This window comes from Stegostoma tigrinum, chromosome 7 (genome assembly GCF_030684315.1).
Source record: "Stegostoma tigrinum isolate sSteTig4 chromosome 7, sSteTig4.hap1, whole genome shotgun sequence".
Classification (NCBI taxonomy): Eukaryota; Metazoa; Chordata; class Chondrichthyes; order Orectolobiformes; family Stegostomatidae; genus Stegostoma; species Stegostoma tigrinum.
Genome location: NC_081360.1, coordinates 71,222,031 through 71,240,484, shown reverse-complemented (window position 1 = coordinate 71,240,484; position 18,454 = coordinate 71,222,031). Strand labels below are relative to the sequence as shown.

General features: G+C 38.2%; 1 protein-coding gene across 12 annotated transcripts in view; it reads left to right on the top strand.

Moving 5' to 3' along the window:
* The window catches only part of nckap5l (NCK-associated protein 5-like), a 752,792-nt gene that overhangs the window by 651,062 nt on the left and 83,276 nt on the right, over positions 1-18,454 (top strand). For 11 of the 12 annotated variants that reach the window (XM_059647402.1, XM_059647401.1, XM_059647405.1 and 8 more), the window contains 2 exons: positions 4,156-4,333; positions 5,335-5,478. In XM_059647402.1, coding sequence (XP_059503385.1) covers positions 4,156-4,333; positions 5,335-5,478 — 322 coding nt within the window. The remainder of the gene's footprint in view (positions 1-4,155; positions 4,334-5,334; positions 5,479-18,454) is intronic. The other variant, XM_048534837.2, reaches the window with a different exon arrangement.

Sequence of the window (18,454 nt, the reverse complement as noted above, 5' to 3'; positions counted from 1 at the left end):
TCCTCTTATGAAATAAAAACTGAAAGAACGATAAATGCTGTAATTGAGAGGCAAAAAGGAAATTGCTGGATAAGCTCAGCATGTTTGCAGCATCTGTGGAGTGAAATCAAAGTTAATGTTAACTCCGATTTCTCTCCACAGATGCTGCCAGACATGTTGAGCTTTTCCATCAATTTGTATCCCTGTTCTTATAGTTTTAAATAGCAAAAGGGGAATGATTGCACTTGAATTTCTTTTGTGCTACTTGATGCTTCACTGTTCTTTAGTTCAAATTTCAGCAACATAAAGTTTAAGTGTATTAACTGAAATTAAGCATGATGGACGGAAATTGATAATATAGTCCATTTCAGGTTCACACCCGCACTGCACCAACACTGACCATCTTAAATGTAACTCGATAGGCCACTCTGAAGCTGAATCTCAGATTTCATTTGTTTGCTTTGGGTTGCCTGTGTCACCTCCACAGGGTAGCCTGTTCCTCTTCCAAAGCTAGATGCAGACTGCTTGTGGTGCTGCCAATGACATAAGATAAATTTGAGGCGTTGTGACAAATTGACAATTGATAGGGAAGCAGTGACTGTTGATGCATACTGTGAAGACAGAAGGCTCTCCTGCTCCTATGATAGCATAGCCAGGATCTTCGATATAGTTGTAAAGAGAAATGAAGCTGTGTTTCTTTTGCTGACTGCATGGACCAATGAAAATCCAAAGCAGAATGGGTCCTATGACTGTTTCAATGATAGCAAATCAATTTCACAAGAACATCTAAAGTGGGGATTAAGATCCTAATTTCCATTTGTAAATAGCCTAAAGCCTGTTTTAGGAAGCTGCTATAAAATCTTGGAGAACAGGTTGACCCAGTAATGAGAGATAATGGGAACTGCAGATGCTGGAGATTCCAAGACAATAAAATGTGAGGCTGGATGAACACAGCAGGCCAAGCAGCATCTCAGGAGCACAAAAGCTGACGTTTCGGGCCTAGACCCTTCATCAGAGAGGGGGATGGGGGGAGGGAACTGGAATAAATAGGGAGAGAGGGGGAGGCGGACCGAAGATGGAGAGTAAAGAAGATAGGTGGAGAAGGTGTGGGTGGGGAGGTAGGGAGGGGATAGGTCAGTCCAGGGAAGACGGACAGGTCAAGGAGGTGGGATGAGGTTAGTAGGTAGCTGGGGGTGCGGCTTGGGGTGGGAGGAAGGGATGGGTGAGAGGAAGAACCGGTTAGGGAGGCAGAGACAGGTTGGACTGGTTTTGGGATGCAGTGGGTGGGGGGGAAGAGCTCCCAGTCGCAAACCATTTCCACTCCCCCTCCCATTCTCTTGATGACATGTCCATCATGGGCCTCCTGCACTGCCACAATGATGCCACCCGAAGGTTGCAGGAACAGCAACTCATATTCCGCCTGGGAACCCTGCAGCCATATGGTATCAATGTGGACTTCACCAGTTTCAAAATCTCCCCTTCCCCCACTGCATCCCTAAACCAGCCCAGTTCATCCCCTCCCCCCACTGCACCACACAACCAGCCCAGCTCTTCCCCCCCACCCACTGCATCCCAAAACCAGTCCAACCTGTCTCTGCCTCCCTAACCGGTTCTTCCTCTCACCCATCCCTTCCTCCCACCCCAAGCCGCACCCCCAGCTACCTACTAACCTCATCCCACCTCCTTGACCTGTCCGTCTTCCCTGGACTGACCTATCCCCTCCCTACCTCCCCACCCACACCTTCTCCACCTATCTTCTTTACTCTCCATCTTCGGTCCGCCTCCCCCTCTCTCCCTATTTATTCCAGTTCCCTCCCCCCATCCCCCTCTCTGATGAAGGGTCTAGGCCCGAAACGTCAGCTTTTGTGCTCCTGAGATGCTGCTTGGCCTGCTGTGTTCATCCAGCCTCACATTTTATGACCCAGTAATGAGTCAGACAACTTGACCACCATCCTTTCTTATTAAGCTGTTGCTTACTGAAATTAACACTCACTGTGTTAATTTTACGCCTATAAAATTATTCCCTGCCAAGAAATCTAATGACTAGGTATGTGACAGTTGCATTTGAATAAATTTTAACTTGATATGCAATTGAAAGGTTAAAAACCCACCTGTTAAAAATAAATGTTCCTTAATACTAGGCAAATATTCAAGTCTTTCAACAAAGTTTAATTCAGCAACATATACTTTTGTATCAACACTGTTGACCCCTGATTTGTGACCAATTTCTGTACGCCCTGGTATGAAACAGAAATCACATTGCCAGTGTATAAATTACTTATTCCTGAAGCTCATCTTTACAAAAAACAGATGAAATTATTTCTCTATTCAGTGAATCTTAACTCTGAGACTGGTAGCTTTAAGCAATGCCTTTTAATTTTATCAAAGACGTTTCATGACCCCATGTGTTGTATTTATTGCATAATGCGCTTCATTGGTAAAATTTGATTTGTTCACCATCAGCATCAGAGTTACTACTGTGAGATAACAGTCCATCAATATGCAGTATAGGTGGATTGACCATTTTAAAATTGCCCTGTGGTGCCCAGGGATGCGCAGGTAAGGTGGATTAGCAAATGTGTGCAGAGTTATGTGGAAACGTTGGGGAGTTGATAGATCTGGGTGGAATAATTTTCAGACGGATGGTGCTGTTGATGGGCTGAATGGCCTCCTTGTGCACTGTGGGGATACTACAATTCTATGATATTTGACAGACAGTTTCAGAATGTAAACGTTCTATAACTTATTGGTCCAGAATTTCCTATCACTAAATGAATGGGGCTCATAGTACGCTCTGATGTTTCTGCAGAATAGTATGACATCTTTAGAAGACTCTTGTAGCATAATGGTAACATCTCTGCATCTAGGTCAGAAATGAAGTGGAATTGCTGGTGTTGGACTGGGATGGACAAAGTCAGAAGTCACATGACACCAGGTTACAGTCCAACAGATTTATTTGAAATCACAAGCTTTCATAACATGGTCCCTTCATCCGTCTTGTGATGAAGATGCTATGCTCCAAAAGTTTGTGATTTCAAATAAACCTGCTGGACTGTAACCGAGTGTCGTATGACTTCTGACTAGGTCAGCAAGCTCAAGTTCCTGCTCCACCTACACTGGAGATATGTTCAACATATATTTAAAAATTAACTAATACATACCTGAAGCATCATTCCTGCAAGTTTAAAGTGGTGATTTTTATTTTTAGCTTTTCCATTCTGTCTTTCTTTCTCTCTCTCTCTTCCTCCCTCCCTCTCTCCTTCCCTCCATCCATTGCCCTACTTGTCCTTTGCTTTCTTTTTACCTGATTTGACATTGAATTCTTCTACTGTAATTTATACATTGTTCTTAGTCCTTATGCTGTTAATTACACAATCGATTAATCTGATTGATTAAGGTGGTTTAATTGTTGCTTGCCCTGTTCACTTAGGTCCTAGATGCCTGGTTTCGTTCCATGCATTGTTATCAACTTGCATGTTCAGCAATTTGGCACCCAAAAAATTTTAAAACATAATATCATACAACAGTGATAACATTTTTAAAAAGTCAAATCAATGGCAAACATTGTTGGTGTCCCATTATAGCAAAATCTGGGTTATTCAAGATAAAATAACTGTTTGTCAAGCTATGCAGTTCCCTTGAGATTTTAACACTCGACCTGTATGTCGTCCTAAAATCCAGATGTAATGTATAATCTTACTGTAACAATTAAATTGCGTGAACTTATAGAAGGTATTTTAAGTTTACTTTTAATTACATTTGTTATTCTTTAAAAGTCCATTTATGCATTTATCTTTTGATTTCCATTATTATTCAAACTGGGTATCTTTTTTCAGATAATTTATCCACATGGATGTGTGTTATGTATATAGACAAATACTGAAAACTGTTGTCTGTAATGTCATAAGTATAATGTCAGCATAGGCAATGGGTGTATCAATGTGACTTATTCACTGGAGTTTCACAACAGATAACTTTCATACAGACCAGTTATGAATATTTTTAATATAATTGCAATAGGCAGATTATGTCAAGGATAAGTCAGAACCATTTCTCATTCAAAGTTCTGGTGACAGAAGATACAACAGGGTTACTTACAGCATTAAAGTAGAATGAGCAATTGACTGATTGAAGAAGGATGGTGCAATTCATCAGTGGAATCGCTTTTACCTGCAGAGTTGATAAGAAGGCTGTTCATCAGAAGGAAAATGGATCAAATCATGTTTCCTGCAGGAACATGTCTAAGGGCAACTCCCATGGCTCTGTATTTCCTAGCAACTCTATCAGTGCTGAGGCAAACCTCGGAATGAATTTTAAAATGAAGCCAGCCACAGAGATTCAATGTGAAATTCATGTAAGTTCAAACTCTTTCAACCTCATCTTCTCAGAAAAGGACAGTTGCTAATAATCTTACTCAGGATAAGTAAAGATAAATTCACTAAATTTCATTTTGGTATGTTTACGGTCTACAACTTAGTATATGATAAGCCATTTTAAAAGTAAGAAATTATCTTAAAACATGGCTATGGTAGAATAACCTAAAAACTGGATAGGAACAGTTCTATTAGCATCATTACAGCGTAGATAAGCACCCCTTTCTTCACATCCTACCTCCTCCACCTTCTACTGCCTGGATGAGGCCACATTTTCCATAACTCGGGTAAGCCCTTCTGTGACATGTGAAAAATTTGTGAACGTCAGAGTGGGACCCAACTGTTATAACAGGGAGATGACAAGATTCAGAAAAGGATTAAAAAAAAATAAGTGGCACTTCAGGGTCAATAGCTTTCAAGTAAGTGTTAAATGTGTCCGGTATATTCCAGTTTTGTTGTATTTAAATAATGCACTTTTGGCATCAGTATTGCTTCATAAAACTATTTGGATATATCACTTATTTTGGACACCTCACAATATGTTATAACATGCATCAGTTCCTATAACTCGTCAAATAAAGTAACAATAATTTATATAAATACTAAGTACTTTTCTTTGCTGGCCTGATTTACCTACTTTGTCATGCAAAGACTCCCTTTTCTGTCAATTCCGGAATAATGTTTACTTTAATAGATAAAATACTCCCATTGGCAAGTTAGGGCTTGTGTCTTGTATTATAAAATACACTTTTCAAATTACAGATGTTGGTTTAACTTATTGTTGTAGTATTACCTTTCACTAATCATTAGACTGATACCAAAGTGCATACAATTGATAAATATCCATTCATGACATTTGTGCATAATCTCAATAATGGCACAATCTCAATAATAACTGAAAAAATATAATTGTATCCAGATATTACTTTTAGTCATATTTCTCTGTCCTCATAGTATCATCATGAATATTCCTTAATTGCAGCAGGAATCGCTAATTGATTCTGATGGTGAAGGTGATACAAATCTGTGTGAAAATTATGTTGAACTGTGGCAACTGAGTGATCCATCTTCAGGGAACCCATCTAATTGGCAAGATTTAAGTTATGAGAACCAAGGGAACCTAAAGGTAAAATTCAACATTTCGGTGATCACATTCTTGTAGTTTTTGGCAATGTGTTATCCCGGGTTAAATCCAAGCCGCAGAGGGGTAAATTTGCGAGGATTGTACAGTTTAAACATGAATGACTGTATGTGGAAACTATGAGAAGATAAAACCGGCATCAATTGTTCAGAAAATTGTCTTCAAATGTAGGTTTTTTTTACTTTGCTAAATTCGAGTTTAAAAAAAGTACAAAAAATAAACTTAAAAGCTGTTGGTGAAATTGGTGCTTGTCGCTGCTGTGATGAATATTTCTAACAGGCCCATTAGCGGCTGTATCGCTGTGTTGCATAGCGGACTAGTGGATGAATCAGCCATATCATCTTTAGTAATGAAGGGGAAGAATTGTTTTGACTCCTCCTTGTCATCGCCATAATCATACAGTACTGAGTGCACCCAATCCTATTTCAATACGGGGTGCTAACATTTGATACTGTGCGAAGTGATAAGATGTTTATGCCCCTTTCTGATTACTGAGATTCACTGGAAGAGAGGATATTGTATGTTGCATAAATGCACAACGTTGCATACTTTAGTACTGTGCATTGTTAAGGGTGGATGATCTCAGAACATGCAAGTAATTCTGTACAATCTCCTAGTCAATTTAATCTTTTATATGTTATAAGATGTCCTTCCAAAAAGGTTAATAATCTTGTTTATATTTAGGTACTTGTCCTGGTAGATTGTCCAGTGCCTGTTCTGTTAATTTAACTGTAAATTTTGGTCTTTAAGATGAGGACACTGATTTTGAGAGAAGGTTATTTTGCGCACAGAGACATATCATTACAATGTGTTTTCTTCAGTACACAGTATAATTTGTGTAGCCCGAGTGCTTTCATTCATTTAGACATATTGCAATGTACATTGGTTCACATTTACTTTGCCAGCATAGTTTTTTCTGTATATGACTTGAAAAAAAAACTACCTTCTCTCGAATTCTAAAATACAACAGCAACAACAATATTCATCTCTTTTAGGCTTACTATTCTTCCAGATGTTCTGAATGGCTATCAATGAATTTTTTTGAGTTGTCTCACTTGCTGCTTTTTTTTTGTGTACTTGGAGTTACCCTCTCCCCACCAAACATACATCAACAATGCTGTCTTATAAGGATTAACAGTGTGTGTGTGTTTAGGTCAGGAGATTTCAGTGTTCTCAAAGTTAATTGAGTGCTACTCCACAAAATTCCTCTCACCACAATTACCTTTATGAACTTTGGCCTTGATTTTTGTGGTGCAGTGGAGAGTCCACTGAAATTTCTAAAGTAATAGATGGGGCCAGATATGGAGGTCCTGTAACTACATCTGGCAGGAACCATTCTGTCTTAAGATTGGGGAATGGGTATGGAAAGTGACTCCTACCTATGGGAAACTGGAACTCAGTCATGCCATTTGGGTTCTTTCTTGAGTTCAGACAGATTCCATTTTAACTGTAGCAAAGGTCTTATCCTGTGGGAGTTCCAATTGTTTATAATTGTCCTACAAGCTCTTGAAGAGTGGATAAGGTACAAAGAACTGTTAATCATTCAAGTTTTTAAAAATGCCTGCCTGTGTATGTAATGGTTGAAAAGAATACTGTCTCAGCAGTTTACAATGCTGTTCACTAACACAATACTAAACGTTATCATTATTCCATTATAATGCTTGTCTGTTTTCCACTATTTATCATTATTACAGTAGAGATTTGTAAGTTTACAGGTTGATTTGCAATTCAGAGTACATTAAAGGATTAGCTGTCTTCTCTGCAGAATTATGGATGAAACTATCTGTTTTAATCAGTTATTAATTATTTGATATGTATTTAAATGTATTAAATGAGCTCTCATGAAAGGAAGATTCATTTTCCAATAGTCAATATAGTAATTGAAATTTATTGTATTTGTCGTAACAAATACAAATGAAAATAATACTCAACAAAAACAATAGTTTTCAGTCAATCCACTTCAGGACACCAAAAACACTTCTGCTGAATTGGGCCCATGTCTCATTTTCTCCTGCTGACTGAAGCTCTCCTTTTGTCTTTGAACTTTATTTTTATGTACTGAACCACCATGAATTATTGCTTAATAAACCTTTTTTGCCACTACAACATGACGTCACTTCCCACCATCTCCTGATTCACTCTCTGACGTGCCAATTAATTTGTAAGATCACACATTTTGTAACAACTTGTCTGTATCAACTTGCTAACATTTTTGCATTTTCCTGATATTGTGGAATTTTAGGATTTTACTTGGAGTATGTGTTGTCACCCCTTGGTGATTAACTTTCATTCCAAACATCCCAATTGATGCATATAAATATCCTCCAAAACCAATCCACATCCTTTAACAACAAGTACAATATGTCAGCCCACACATGCTGATGTTTGAAAACAAATGAAGGCTCAAAACAGTCATACAAAACTAATGTACATAAGTCTATTACATTCCTGAAGTCCCAAAACTAAACCATTTTAAAACATATTTATCTTCTTGCGTAAAAGCCATTTTAAACATCTTCTCACTTGCTAGCCGAAGTATATATTCATATGACCACAAAAGCAGCCATAAAACATAACTTTACTTTTGACTTGGGCCATATGGCTGTTCTTCCTTACAAATAGTATTTTACAAGTCACCACTGGTAAACAAAGCATAATTTAATATCTCACTTTCTCAAGTCAAAATTACCCAAAATAGCTTAATTCGACAAATGTTTCAAAGCTCTAAATTTTTGAAATTAGCTAGCCACCAGCGAGTTATGCTAATATCTTGACATTCCTGTTATTGTTTAGAAAGATATTACCCAATTTGTTACTCAAATTCAACTCTAACATACTAGAGAAACAGCAAATGAAGTTGCAAATCTGCCCCAGTAGAATGCAGGAGAGCTAAGATGGAAATCAGATATGCATGATAGTGCACAGATCACATGACAATTACAGATAAGAAAACCCATTTAGTCTATCTTAAATTATCTCTCCAAAAAGATTCTGAAATGCCTCCATTTCAATATTCATGTATTGCTTTAAAAATTCGAAGAATTTCAACCCATCTACTTATCCTGGAGAAGTACTGTGTATATTGATCATCCTCTTTTTGAAAATGTTCTTTCTTTCAGTTCTGCATTTGCCTTTTTAAAAGTCTGTCCTGTTTATTGCAATTATGTTTAAAATAATAGAGCCTCTCAAATTTAATCTTTTCCCTTCCTTAATTACCATAGATTTATACGATCAGCTCTAAGAAAAAAATTTCACCACTGCATAGACCACGATTCTCCAATCATTCTTCAGATTCAATACCCTGACATCAAGGGTCACTCTCATGAATTAACATATTTACTGTAATGTGTTTTCTGTGTTGGTTGACAATATGGAGACAGTATTCCAAAGTCTGACAGGAACACAGCACACATAGTCTTGCAGTAATTTGTATTCCACTGTTTTGGCTTTGTAATTCTATATTTTAATAATTGTTTTCTTGCTTTGCATTGGTTGAACATGTTTAATCTTCTCCTACAGCTCTTCCAAGTTCACCTTTTGCTATTCCAATACCATTCTTGGGTGCCTGTTCCCAGCTATACTGGCTGCCATACTTTACATTTCTTTGCATTAGAATTCCATTGATCTGCCCACTGTCCTTTATAGGAACTGTCTCTTCTAGTTCAGTAAGCCCTCCTGACAAGCATCTTGCCCTCTGAGCCAGGGGATGGTTTATGAAACTTAGTAACACAAGAGGATTGAGGAGATAAATGATTCCCAAACAATTATGAGGGACTATTTCTGAAATTTCTATAAAATTGTCAAATAAAATGTGTTGAAAGAATGCTCTAAGTTTCTTTAATACAAGGTTTTGTACTGAATGTGTACAAACGTTTTCAAAGCTCCCAATTTGATTTTAAATTATTTGTTTCAATAAAATCTATCCTTTTTTGAGATTTTATTTTAAATAAAATGAATTGTAAGAATGTTCTACGTTTCTTTTATACAATGTTTTGTACCTAATGTACACAAATATTTTTAAAAGCTCCCAGCTCAATTACAAATTATTCAGTTCAATAGAATCCAGCCTTTTTTGAGATTTTATTTTAAACTCAAAGACAAAAATGTTTTTAAGAAAGGCTTTGTGCACTGTTCTATTGTGATTTGTTAAATGTCTGACATTAGTAAATCTTTTGTTACTGCCACAATAGTACTTAGGCACACAAGCATATCTAAAATTGACCTTGTACAGTCATCAAGAGGACAGCGCGTTGGAAGTCGGGAAATGTGCATCTCGCAGGAAATTCAATCCTTCTGATCTAGAACTTTGATAGTGAAGTGTAACCTTTTATCAGGGTCATTTAATTCAACCACAGTTCATATAATATGAAGCTGTCCGACTAAAGTATGCCTTCTGTAAGCAAGCACTTAAGAGATGCATGTTGATTGTGATTTTTCTTTTATTTCAAAAGCATCTTGTTGTATTTCGAGAAAATTTCTTCTGTTTTCCGCTTATCTTTGTAGAAAAATTCTTAACTAACGTATTTTATGTTAGCTTAACTGATGTATTTTAAATGTATAATTTGGATGCACATTGCTGCATTATCTGAATATTATGATGTGAGAAATGCTGAGATGCATTTGAATTATGTAAATGGAAACAGTTAAAGATATCCTATACTTCATTCTGACCTGTGTCAGGTTGACTCCATCATCATGAAAAACCTACTCTTCCTGCTTCTGTCTTAGTGCATATACACTGTAAAATTAGTTCTGTACAGCATTTTATCATGAAGGAATGACACTTTTGCATCTTGAAAGATCTTCATAGTACTCAGCCTCTTAAATGTCCCTCTTTAATCGATTAGAAATTTGCAAGCTTGCCAAAACAATTAATGATCATTTCTCAAAGATTGAATGAAATTGGTATAAAAACAATATAATTCTTCAAAAAGAGAATTGCTAATCAAAATTGTTGTTTGCAGAAAATTAGCTTTCTCGTATCATGAATTGATTCAGGTCATTGTATACATTTTACTTATTTGCTGCGAATTGGTAGTTAACAAAGGACTGCTAGCCAAATATTTACTACAAGTAAATAATACTTATTACTGGTTAACTGATATGCTTTGGAATATCACTAATTGTATATCAAAGATTCTTAAAAGCACCTTAGGCTTTGCTGTCACGTTAGCCATTAATGATTGACAATACAGGTCATTTTTGATCCATTGCTTTTTTAAAATATTTACTCATACAAAGCCGAATGCCTAAATAATTAGTATATTTCCTTAAGCCTTATATTGATCCTTGCTTTATGTTAATCTGTGACATCTTGTGAACTGACAATTTTGTAGGATCTCAGCTTTAGCAGTTTTGAATTGAGAGAGAGTCGTTCATTTCATTGTCTTTGTTCATGAGATTCCCAAGGAGATGGCAACATAAAATGTCTCTTTCTTGACTGTTTAAAACCAAACAGAAACACAGCATTGACCAGAGACTGTTTTGTGTTGATCCTAACTTGGCCACTTTGAGAGAAACATATTAAACAATGTCAGTCTAATTGGACTTGCAACATGCATTTATGCAAAGTACGCCTGCATTCATTTTGTGGGTTTGGGTTTAAGCTAGAATCGTAATGTTATTTTGGCCATTTAACACTGTTGCACATAGTTTAAATTGATTTAGCAGCAGGCCATTTTCAGGCCTGAATAAAAGATTTATGCTAACAGGTCAGTGACTTCAGTATGCAGCATGACTTTTTGATATAAATTCTGGAGTGTTATGTCACCTCCATCTGTTATTACAGGAATTCTAAAATGTTACTTCATTGCTGGATAATCAATGTGGATAAGTCTCAGTGGAGATAGCAAAGCCAAAAGAAACAGGATCAGTGGCTCTGGATAATGTTTAGTGAAACAAAAACATAAACTGTAGACTACCTTCACATATGATTATCTGGTGATTCATTAGTGTTCCCATATTCCTTTTTGTGATTCATGTTAGCAGATATGTGGTTGTAGAGGAGTTATTACCAGGGTGATCTTTGTTTTGTCTCGTTCCTCTTTGGGTTGTGTAGGCCAGCATTTATTGTCCATGCTTAATCCCTCTGGAAAAGTGGGTGGTGAGAGTTTTTCAATTGATTCATGGGATTTGGGTATCACTAGCTGGCCCAGGAATTATTACCCATCCCTAGCTGCCCTTGATAAAGTGTAGATTGGCTGCCTTCTTGAACTGCTGCATTACATCTTCTACAGGTAGTCCCACAATGCATTAGGGAGAGAGTTCCAGGATTTTGACCCAGTGACACTGAAGGAAAGGTGATATGTTTCAAAATCAAGATGGTGAATGGCTTCAAGGGGAACAGACAAGTAGTGGTTTTTCCATGCATCTGCTGTCCTCGCCCTTCTAAGTCGTGGTGATTGTGGGTTTGGAAGGTACTATCTAAGGAGCCTTGATGAATCTCTGCAGTGCTTTTTATACATGGTACACATTGCTGCTACCAAGTGTCTGCAATGGAGGGAGTATTCCTGATTGTGGTCTGTAGATGGTGTTGGGAAATCAGGAGGCGAGTTACTCACTGCAGCATTTCTAGCATCTGACCTTCTCTTGTAGCTACACTATTTATATGGCTAGCCCAGTTGAGTTTCCAGTCAATCATAATCCCCAGGATATTGACACTGCGGTATTCAATGATGGGAATTCCATTGAATATCAAAAGGCAATGGCTAGATTCCCACTTGCTGGAGGTGGTCATTGCATTGGCACTTGCGTTGCATGAATGTTACTTGCCACTTCTCAGCCCCAATCTGGAGTCTTGCTGCTTTTGAACATGGCCTGCTTCGGTATATGACAAGTCGCAAATGGTGCTGAACATTGTGCAATCAACGACAAACATCCCCACTTTTTACCTCATGATGGAGCGAAGTTCATAGGTGAAGCAGCTGAAGTTGGTTAGCTCATTTGACTGGATGGCTTCATGCAGAGTGTTCAATCCAGACTTTGGTTGAAGTTACCATGAATGGCTGTACTTCTCAATCCTGCCCCTCTCCTGGGACATAGTGATCTTCAAGTGAAACCACTATTACTTATCTCTCTGTCTCAGCCCTGTGCTCCAGTGGGACTATGGAAACTTTAACTTTTTTTATATTATCGTGATTATGTTTCTGTGTAACTCATGTCTCCTCTAGGTCTGTGCAGTTAATCCATGTATTTAATTTTACATGGATTATGTTTTGTTTTAATCCTTGAAATGGCTCGGCCAAGTGTCACCCATTCACCAAGCTCCCAGCCTGCTTTACACCTTTGTATCCTTCGACATATCTATCTACTTGTCTCATTTCTGTTTCTGTGGGCATCCACAATAATTAAGGAAAGTCCTTGGCCAAAAATTGATGAAATGAAAGCATCAAGAGGTTGAGCTGAACAGGAAATCAGCTGAACTTCTGAGACACAGGATCTGGAATATAGAACACAGAACAGTATAGCACGGGAATAGATCGTTTGGCCCAGTATGTCCATACTAACAATGATGCCATTCTAAATGAATCCCATCTGCCTGCACATGGTTCATATCCTTCTATTCTCTGCATGTTCATGTGTCTGTTTAAATGCCCCTTAAATGCTGTTATTGTATCTGCTTGTATCACCTCCAGGCATGTTCCAGGCACCTCCCATACTCCATAGAAAATATGCTTCACACAACTCCTTTAAACTTTCCCCCCTCACTTGAAACCAATGCCCCCCAGTATGTGGCATTTCCACCTTGGGAAAAAGACTCTGACTTTCCATCCTATCCATGCCTGTCCTAATGTTAAACTTCTATCAGATTGCTCCTCAGCCTCCAGTGTTCTAGTGATAACAATCCAAGTTTGTCCAGCCTCTCCTTTTCGCTAATGTACTACAGTCCAGGCAACATCCTCTGATGCATCATCTTCAAAGCCTGCCCATCCTTCTCACAGTGTGGCAACCAGATTGTGGTAATGAGGGAATTGTCCTGTGAGAAAAAGTCTAATAACATTTGACCTATTTTCCTTAGTTCTTAAAAGAACAAATATAAAAGTACTGAGTGGCTTGATTAAATAATTACAGAGAAGATGTTTAGTCCTTCTGGGAAATCTAGAACAATAGCTCCTAGTCTCAGAAAAAGGGGTAGACATTTGAGACAAATGAAGAGGAATTTCTTCACGCAAAGGATTGTGAATCTTTATAATTTTCTACTTTCGATATCAGTGACAGCTGGTGGCTAATGGTAAGGTCATTGGGCCAGTGATCCAGAACCCCAGGCTAGCCCCATCTTCTATGTTTCTATAAAGCAGGTTTAGGCTATTGAGTTGGATGAGCAGCCATGATAGTGAAGAATGGTGGATCAGGCTCGAAGGCTGAATGGCCTACTCCTTCCCCTATCTTCTATGGTTTTATGTTCTGGGAATATGGGTCTGCATCCCAACATGGTAAATGGTGAAATTTGAATTCAATACAATATACAGAGTTAAATGCTAGCCTAAAGACAATCATGGAATCACTGTCCTATTATTATACTCCCAAATTGGCATGGATGCATTAATATTCTTCAGGGAAGGAAATCTACATTCCTTACCTGTTCTGGCCTACATATGACTTCAGAACCACAGCACTTAACTGCCCTCTGCTGGCCTAACTTGAGATGCCCACACCCCATGAATAAATATGAAACAAATCTGAATATGCTCGGTTATTGTGTAAGTTATTTCAATTTTTCGGGAATGTGAATAATGTGGAAAGGAAAATCGAAGTGGGATATCAGCCAAAAAGTAGTGAAGTTTCAAAAGACCACATCACCAGTTCTTATTTATTGTTTCACCTCCTAGCTCACATGGCGTGCTATAAAGGGCACATTTCAAGCTGACAAATGCAGCCAACAATCGACAAAATTAAAGCAGGCAATCAAAATTTACACTGTAGGAAACTGAATTAAATGTTTTAATGAGGTATCTCACCTCTTGACACTCACATAGCATGTTACGCATTGCTAAAGAAATGGGAAAGTCTGCCTCATATTTTAAGCCTGATCTACCCATTGAGGATTTACATTAATGCAGTGTTTCCATAGATTGGTTTTGAAATTATCACCTTTTAAATGCAGACTGTACCATCTGGTTGAAATTTTCTCTGTACAATAATACAGCATCTCATGATTTGTGTCACTTTAGAAGCTAAAAACAACAATGATATTGTGTCCTAACTTTCTCTTTTTCAGTAACAACATGCCCAATTTTTGTCATCACTCGTGATAATTCACTCATGCCATTCCTTCAGTCTTTCTGATTGTCCACTTCTGTATCCTTTCAAGAGATGTAATATCCTTTGTGGTAACCAGGACTGCACGTAGCATTGAAGGTGAAGTTGCACCAATGATATAAAGGGTGGTGGGCGTTACTCATAATTTTTGCTTTTTTTTAATTACGTCCCAACATCTCTTTTGCTGTACTCAGTAACTGCCTAGCATTATTGTTTCAATGTATTGAAAATCAGGACTGCCATACCTCCTTCATTTTCCATATATATTAGGTAATAGTCATTTCTTGATTTATTTTGGTCTGCATGTGAAGTGTTTTCTTTTTTCAGTATGAAAATCCCATCTGCCAGCTCTCTGCCCACTTGCCAAGTATTGTCAAATCCTCCTGTAATTTACCCTGTTCAACTTTTCAATCTGTAATCTTTATTAGCATTACATAATCTGCAAATTTAGCCACTGTTCTTGTGATTTCTATCTGCAGTAAATTTCTGAAGGCATCAAATGAAGGAGGTTCCAAAAACCTTTACTGATAACATTTTCCAAGTCTGTTCAGCTATACCATCAGGCTTTGAGATCAATGAAAGAGCCAAATATGCAATTATGTGTCTTTTTTAAGCGTTCTGCTTTCTGTGTGTTCAGAACTGGCCTTTGCAGGGTAAACCGTGTAGGAATCATTTATACTTGAGTGTTTCAATGCTGTAATAAGTGCTTGCTCAGTCTGTTCAAATTTAAAATGCTATCCGTTGGTAGGAAGGGGTTTGTATGGAGGCAAATGTGCACAAAGTTCTTTCATTGCTGGCTGCACTTTTTTTCTGTCATATGTGGAAAATGGGTATCACTTGATATCAATTCAGTATCAATTGAATTGGGGAGGCAATTGCCCAGTGGTATTATCACTGGTTTGTTAATCCAGAGACCCTGGTAATGTTCTGGGAACCTGGGTTTGAATCCCCCCACAGTAATTTGAATTCAATAAATATCTAGAATTAACTGTCTAATGATGGCCATGAATCCATTGTCAATTGTTGGGGAAAAACCCATCTGGTTTACTGATGTCTTTTAAGGAAGAAAACTGCCATCCTTACCTGGTCTGGCCTACATGTGACTCCAGAACAAAAGCAATCCAGAACAAATTGCCCTCTGGGCAATTAGGGATGGACAACAAATACCTTCTAACCGCATCCCATGAATGAATGAAGAAAGACAAAGCCACTTTTTTTTATGTGTCCCTAATTGTCTTTTGTAGAGTTATGAACCACTTCAGTTATTGTAGTGAAACCAACTCCCAAAGTACAGTGGCGAGTTGCAGGATTTTGACCCACTAATGTTGAAAGAAAAGCTTCTAATTATTTATGTTGCATGGCTTAGAGAGGAATTTGTCATGGTGTTTCCATGCACCTAATGTCTAGTGCTTGTACATGTTGGTGTTTGAAGGATTGTGGGCTACTTTTGAAGATAGCTTTGGAAAAGCTTTGGAGGATCAGAAGGTGTGCTTATTGCAGAATAGCTAGGTTCTGAACTGATCTTATAGATGCAGTATTTGTTTAACTGGTGCGTTTAAGTTCCTGGTCAATATTACACCCAAGATGCTGATGGCAGAAATTCAGCAATGACAGTGTCACTGAATATTTGGAGATTATTAGACCTTCTCCGGTTGGAGATGGTTATTGACCTGCACTTGATGGCACGAATTTTACTTGGAACCTACAGCCAGCATGTAAATAAGACCTGTTTAACTGCGTGTAACCATTAAAAATGCCAGCATGAGGCCCACAGCTAAAACAAAACAGTAACAGCTCTGGAGAAACCAAATCTATTGGGTAAATGATCTGTCAGTTGGAGATGCCAAAAGCCTTGAGCAGAAATGGCTGCCACCTTATTTGTAAGATTTGTACAAAAGTAATGCTATCTCATTGCTGACCTATACAACGGTCTCTGTAGATCAGCAAAGATGTGAATGTGTATGTGACTACGAAGTACTGAAAGGGTATTTCCCTATGGTTGCACAATGAATTCTACAGTTTAAAATGCATACAGTTTTTAGTGAAGAAGAACTAACCCAATTACTGAACTAGTTAGAAGCTTTCATTGATACAAAAATATAAAATGGATTGTTAATAAGAACATTTCAGGTTTGGTATTCAGGCTTAGGTGCTTTGCTTCCTCAAATAGTGGGTTTAGAATATGTTTTGCCATGATGGATAAAAGTTAGAAGTATGTTTTCAGTGACATGCTTATTGCTCAACATTAGTGAGTTCCAAACAAAAGCTTTTGCAGCCTGCATAAATCTGAAGAAATTGAGGTTTTGGTCAAGAAGAAGCAGGAAGCATATATCAGGTACAGACAGTATATGAACCTCTAGAAGAGTACAAAGACCGTAGGAATATACTTAAGAAGGAAGTTAGAAGAGCAGAAAGGGGATATGAAACAGCTTTGGCAAATATGGTTAAGGAGAATTCAAAGGGATTCTACAAATACATGAAGGACAAAAGGGTAACTAGGGAGAGAATAGGGCCCCTTTAGGATCAGCAAGATCACCTATGTATGGAACTGCAGCAGATGGGGAAGATACTAAATGAGTATTTTGCATCAGTATTTGTTGTTGAGAAGGATATGGAAGACAGAAAATGTGGGGAAATAGTGACAGCTTGAAAAATGTCCTTAGTACAGAGGGGGAGAAGATACTGAGAGTCTTAAAATGCACAAAGGTGGCTAAGTCCCCGGAACCTGATCAGATGTACCCAAGAACTCTGTGGAAAGCTAGGGAAGTGATTTCTGGGCCCCTTGCTAATATATTTGTATCATCGATAGCCATGAGTGAGGTGCCAGAGGACTGGAGGTTAGCTGAAGTTGTACCACTATTTAAAAAAGTTGGTAAGGAAAAGTCAGGGAACTATAGACTGGTGAGCTTGACATCATTGGTGAGCACATTGTTTGAGGGAATCTTGAGTCACAGGATTTACATGTATTTGGAACGGCAAGGACTGATTAGGGCTAGTCAACACAGCTTTCTGTGTGGAAAACCCTTTCTCATAAACTTGGTTGAGTATTTTTTTAAGAAGTAATGAAGAGGAATGATGAGGACTAAGTGGTGGACATGATTTATATGTAAGGCGTTCAGTAAGGCTCTGGTGGACTGATAAGCAGGGTTAGAACATATGGAATCCAGGGAGTATTAGTTACTTGGATACAGCACTGGCTCAAAAGTAGAAGACAGAGGGTGATGGTGGAGGGTTGCTTTTCAGGCTGGAGGCCTGTGACCAGCGGTGTACCAGAAGGATTGGTCCTGGGTCCACTGCTTTTTGTCATTTATATAAATGAATTGGACGTGAACACAGAGGTACGGTAGTAGGTTTGCAGATGACACTAAAATTGATGGTATATAGACAGCAAGGAAAGTTACCTCAGAGTACAATGGGATCTTGATAAGATGGGCCAATGGGCCGAGGAGTGGCAGATGCAGTTTAATTTAGATAAATGTGAGGCACTGCATTTTGGAAAAGACAAATCAGAGCAGGACTTAATGGTAAGGTCCTGAGGAGTGTTGCTGAACAAAGAGACCTTGGAGTGCAGGTTCATAGTTCCTTGAAAGTGGAATTACAGGTTGATAGGATTAAGAAGGCGGCATTTGGTGTTCTTGCCTTCATTAGTCAGGACATTGTGCGTAGTAGTTGGGATGTCATGTGTAGCTGTACAGGATATTGG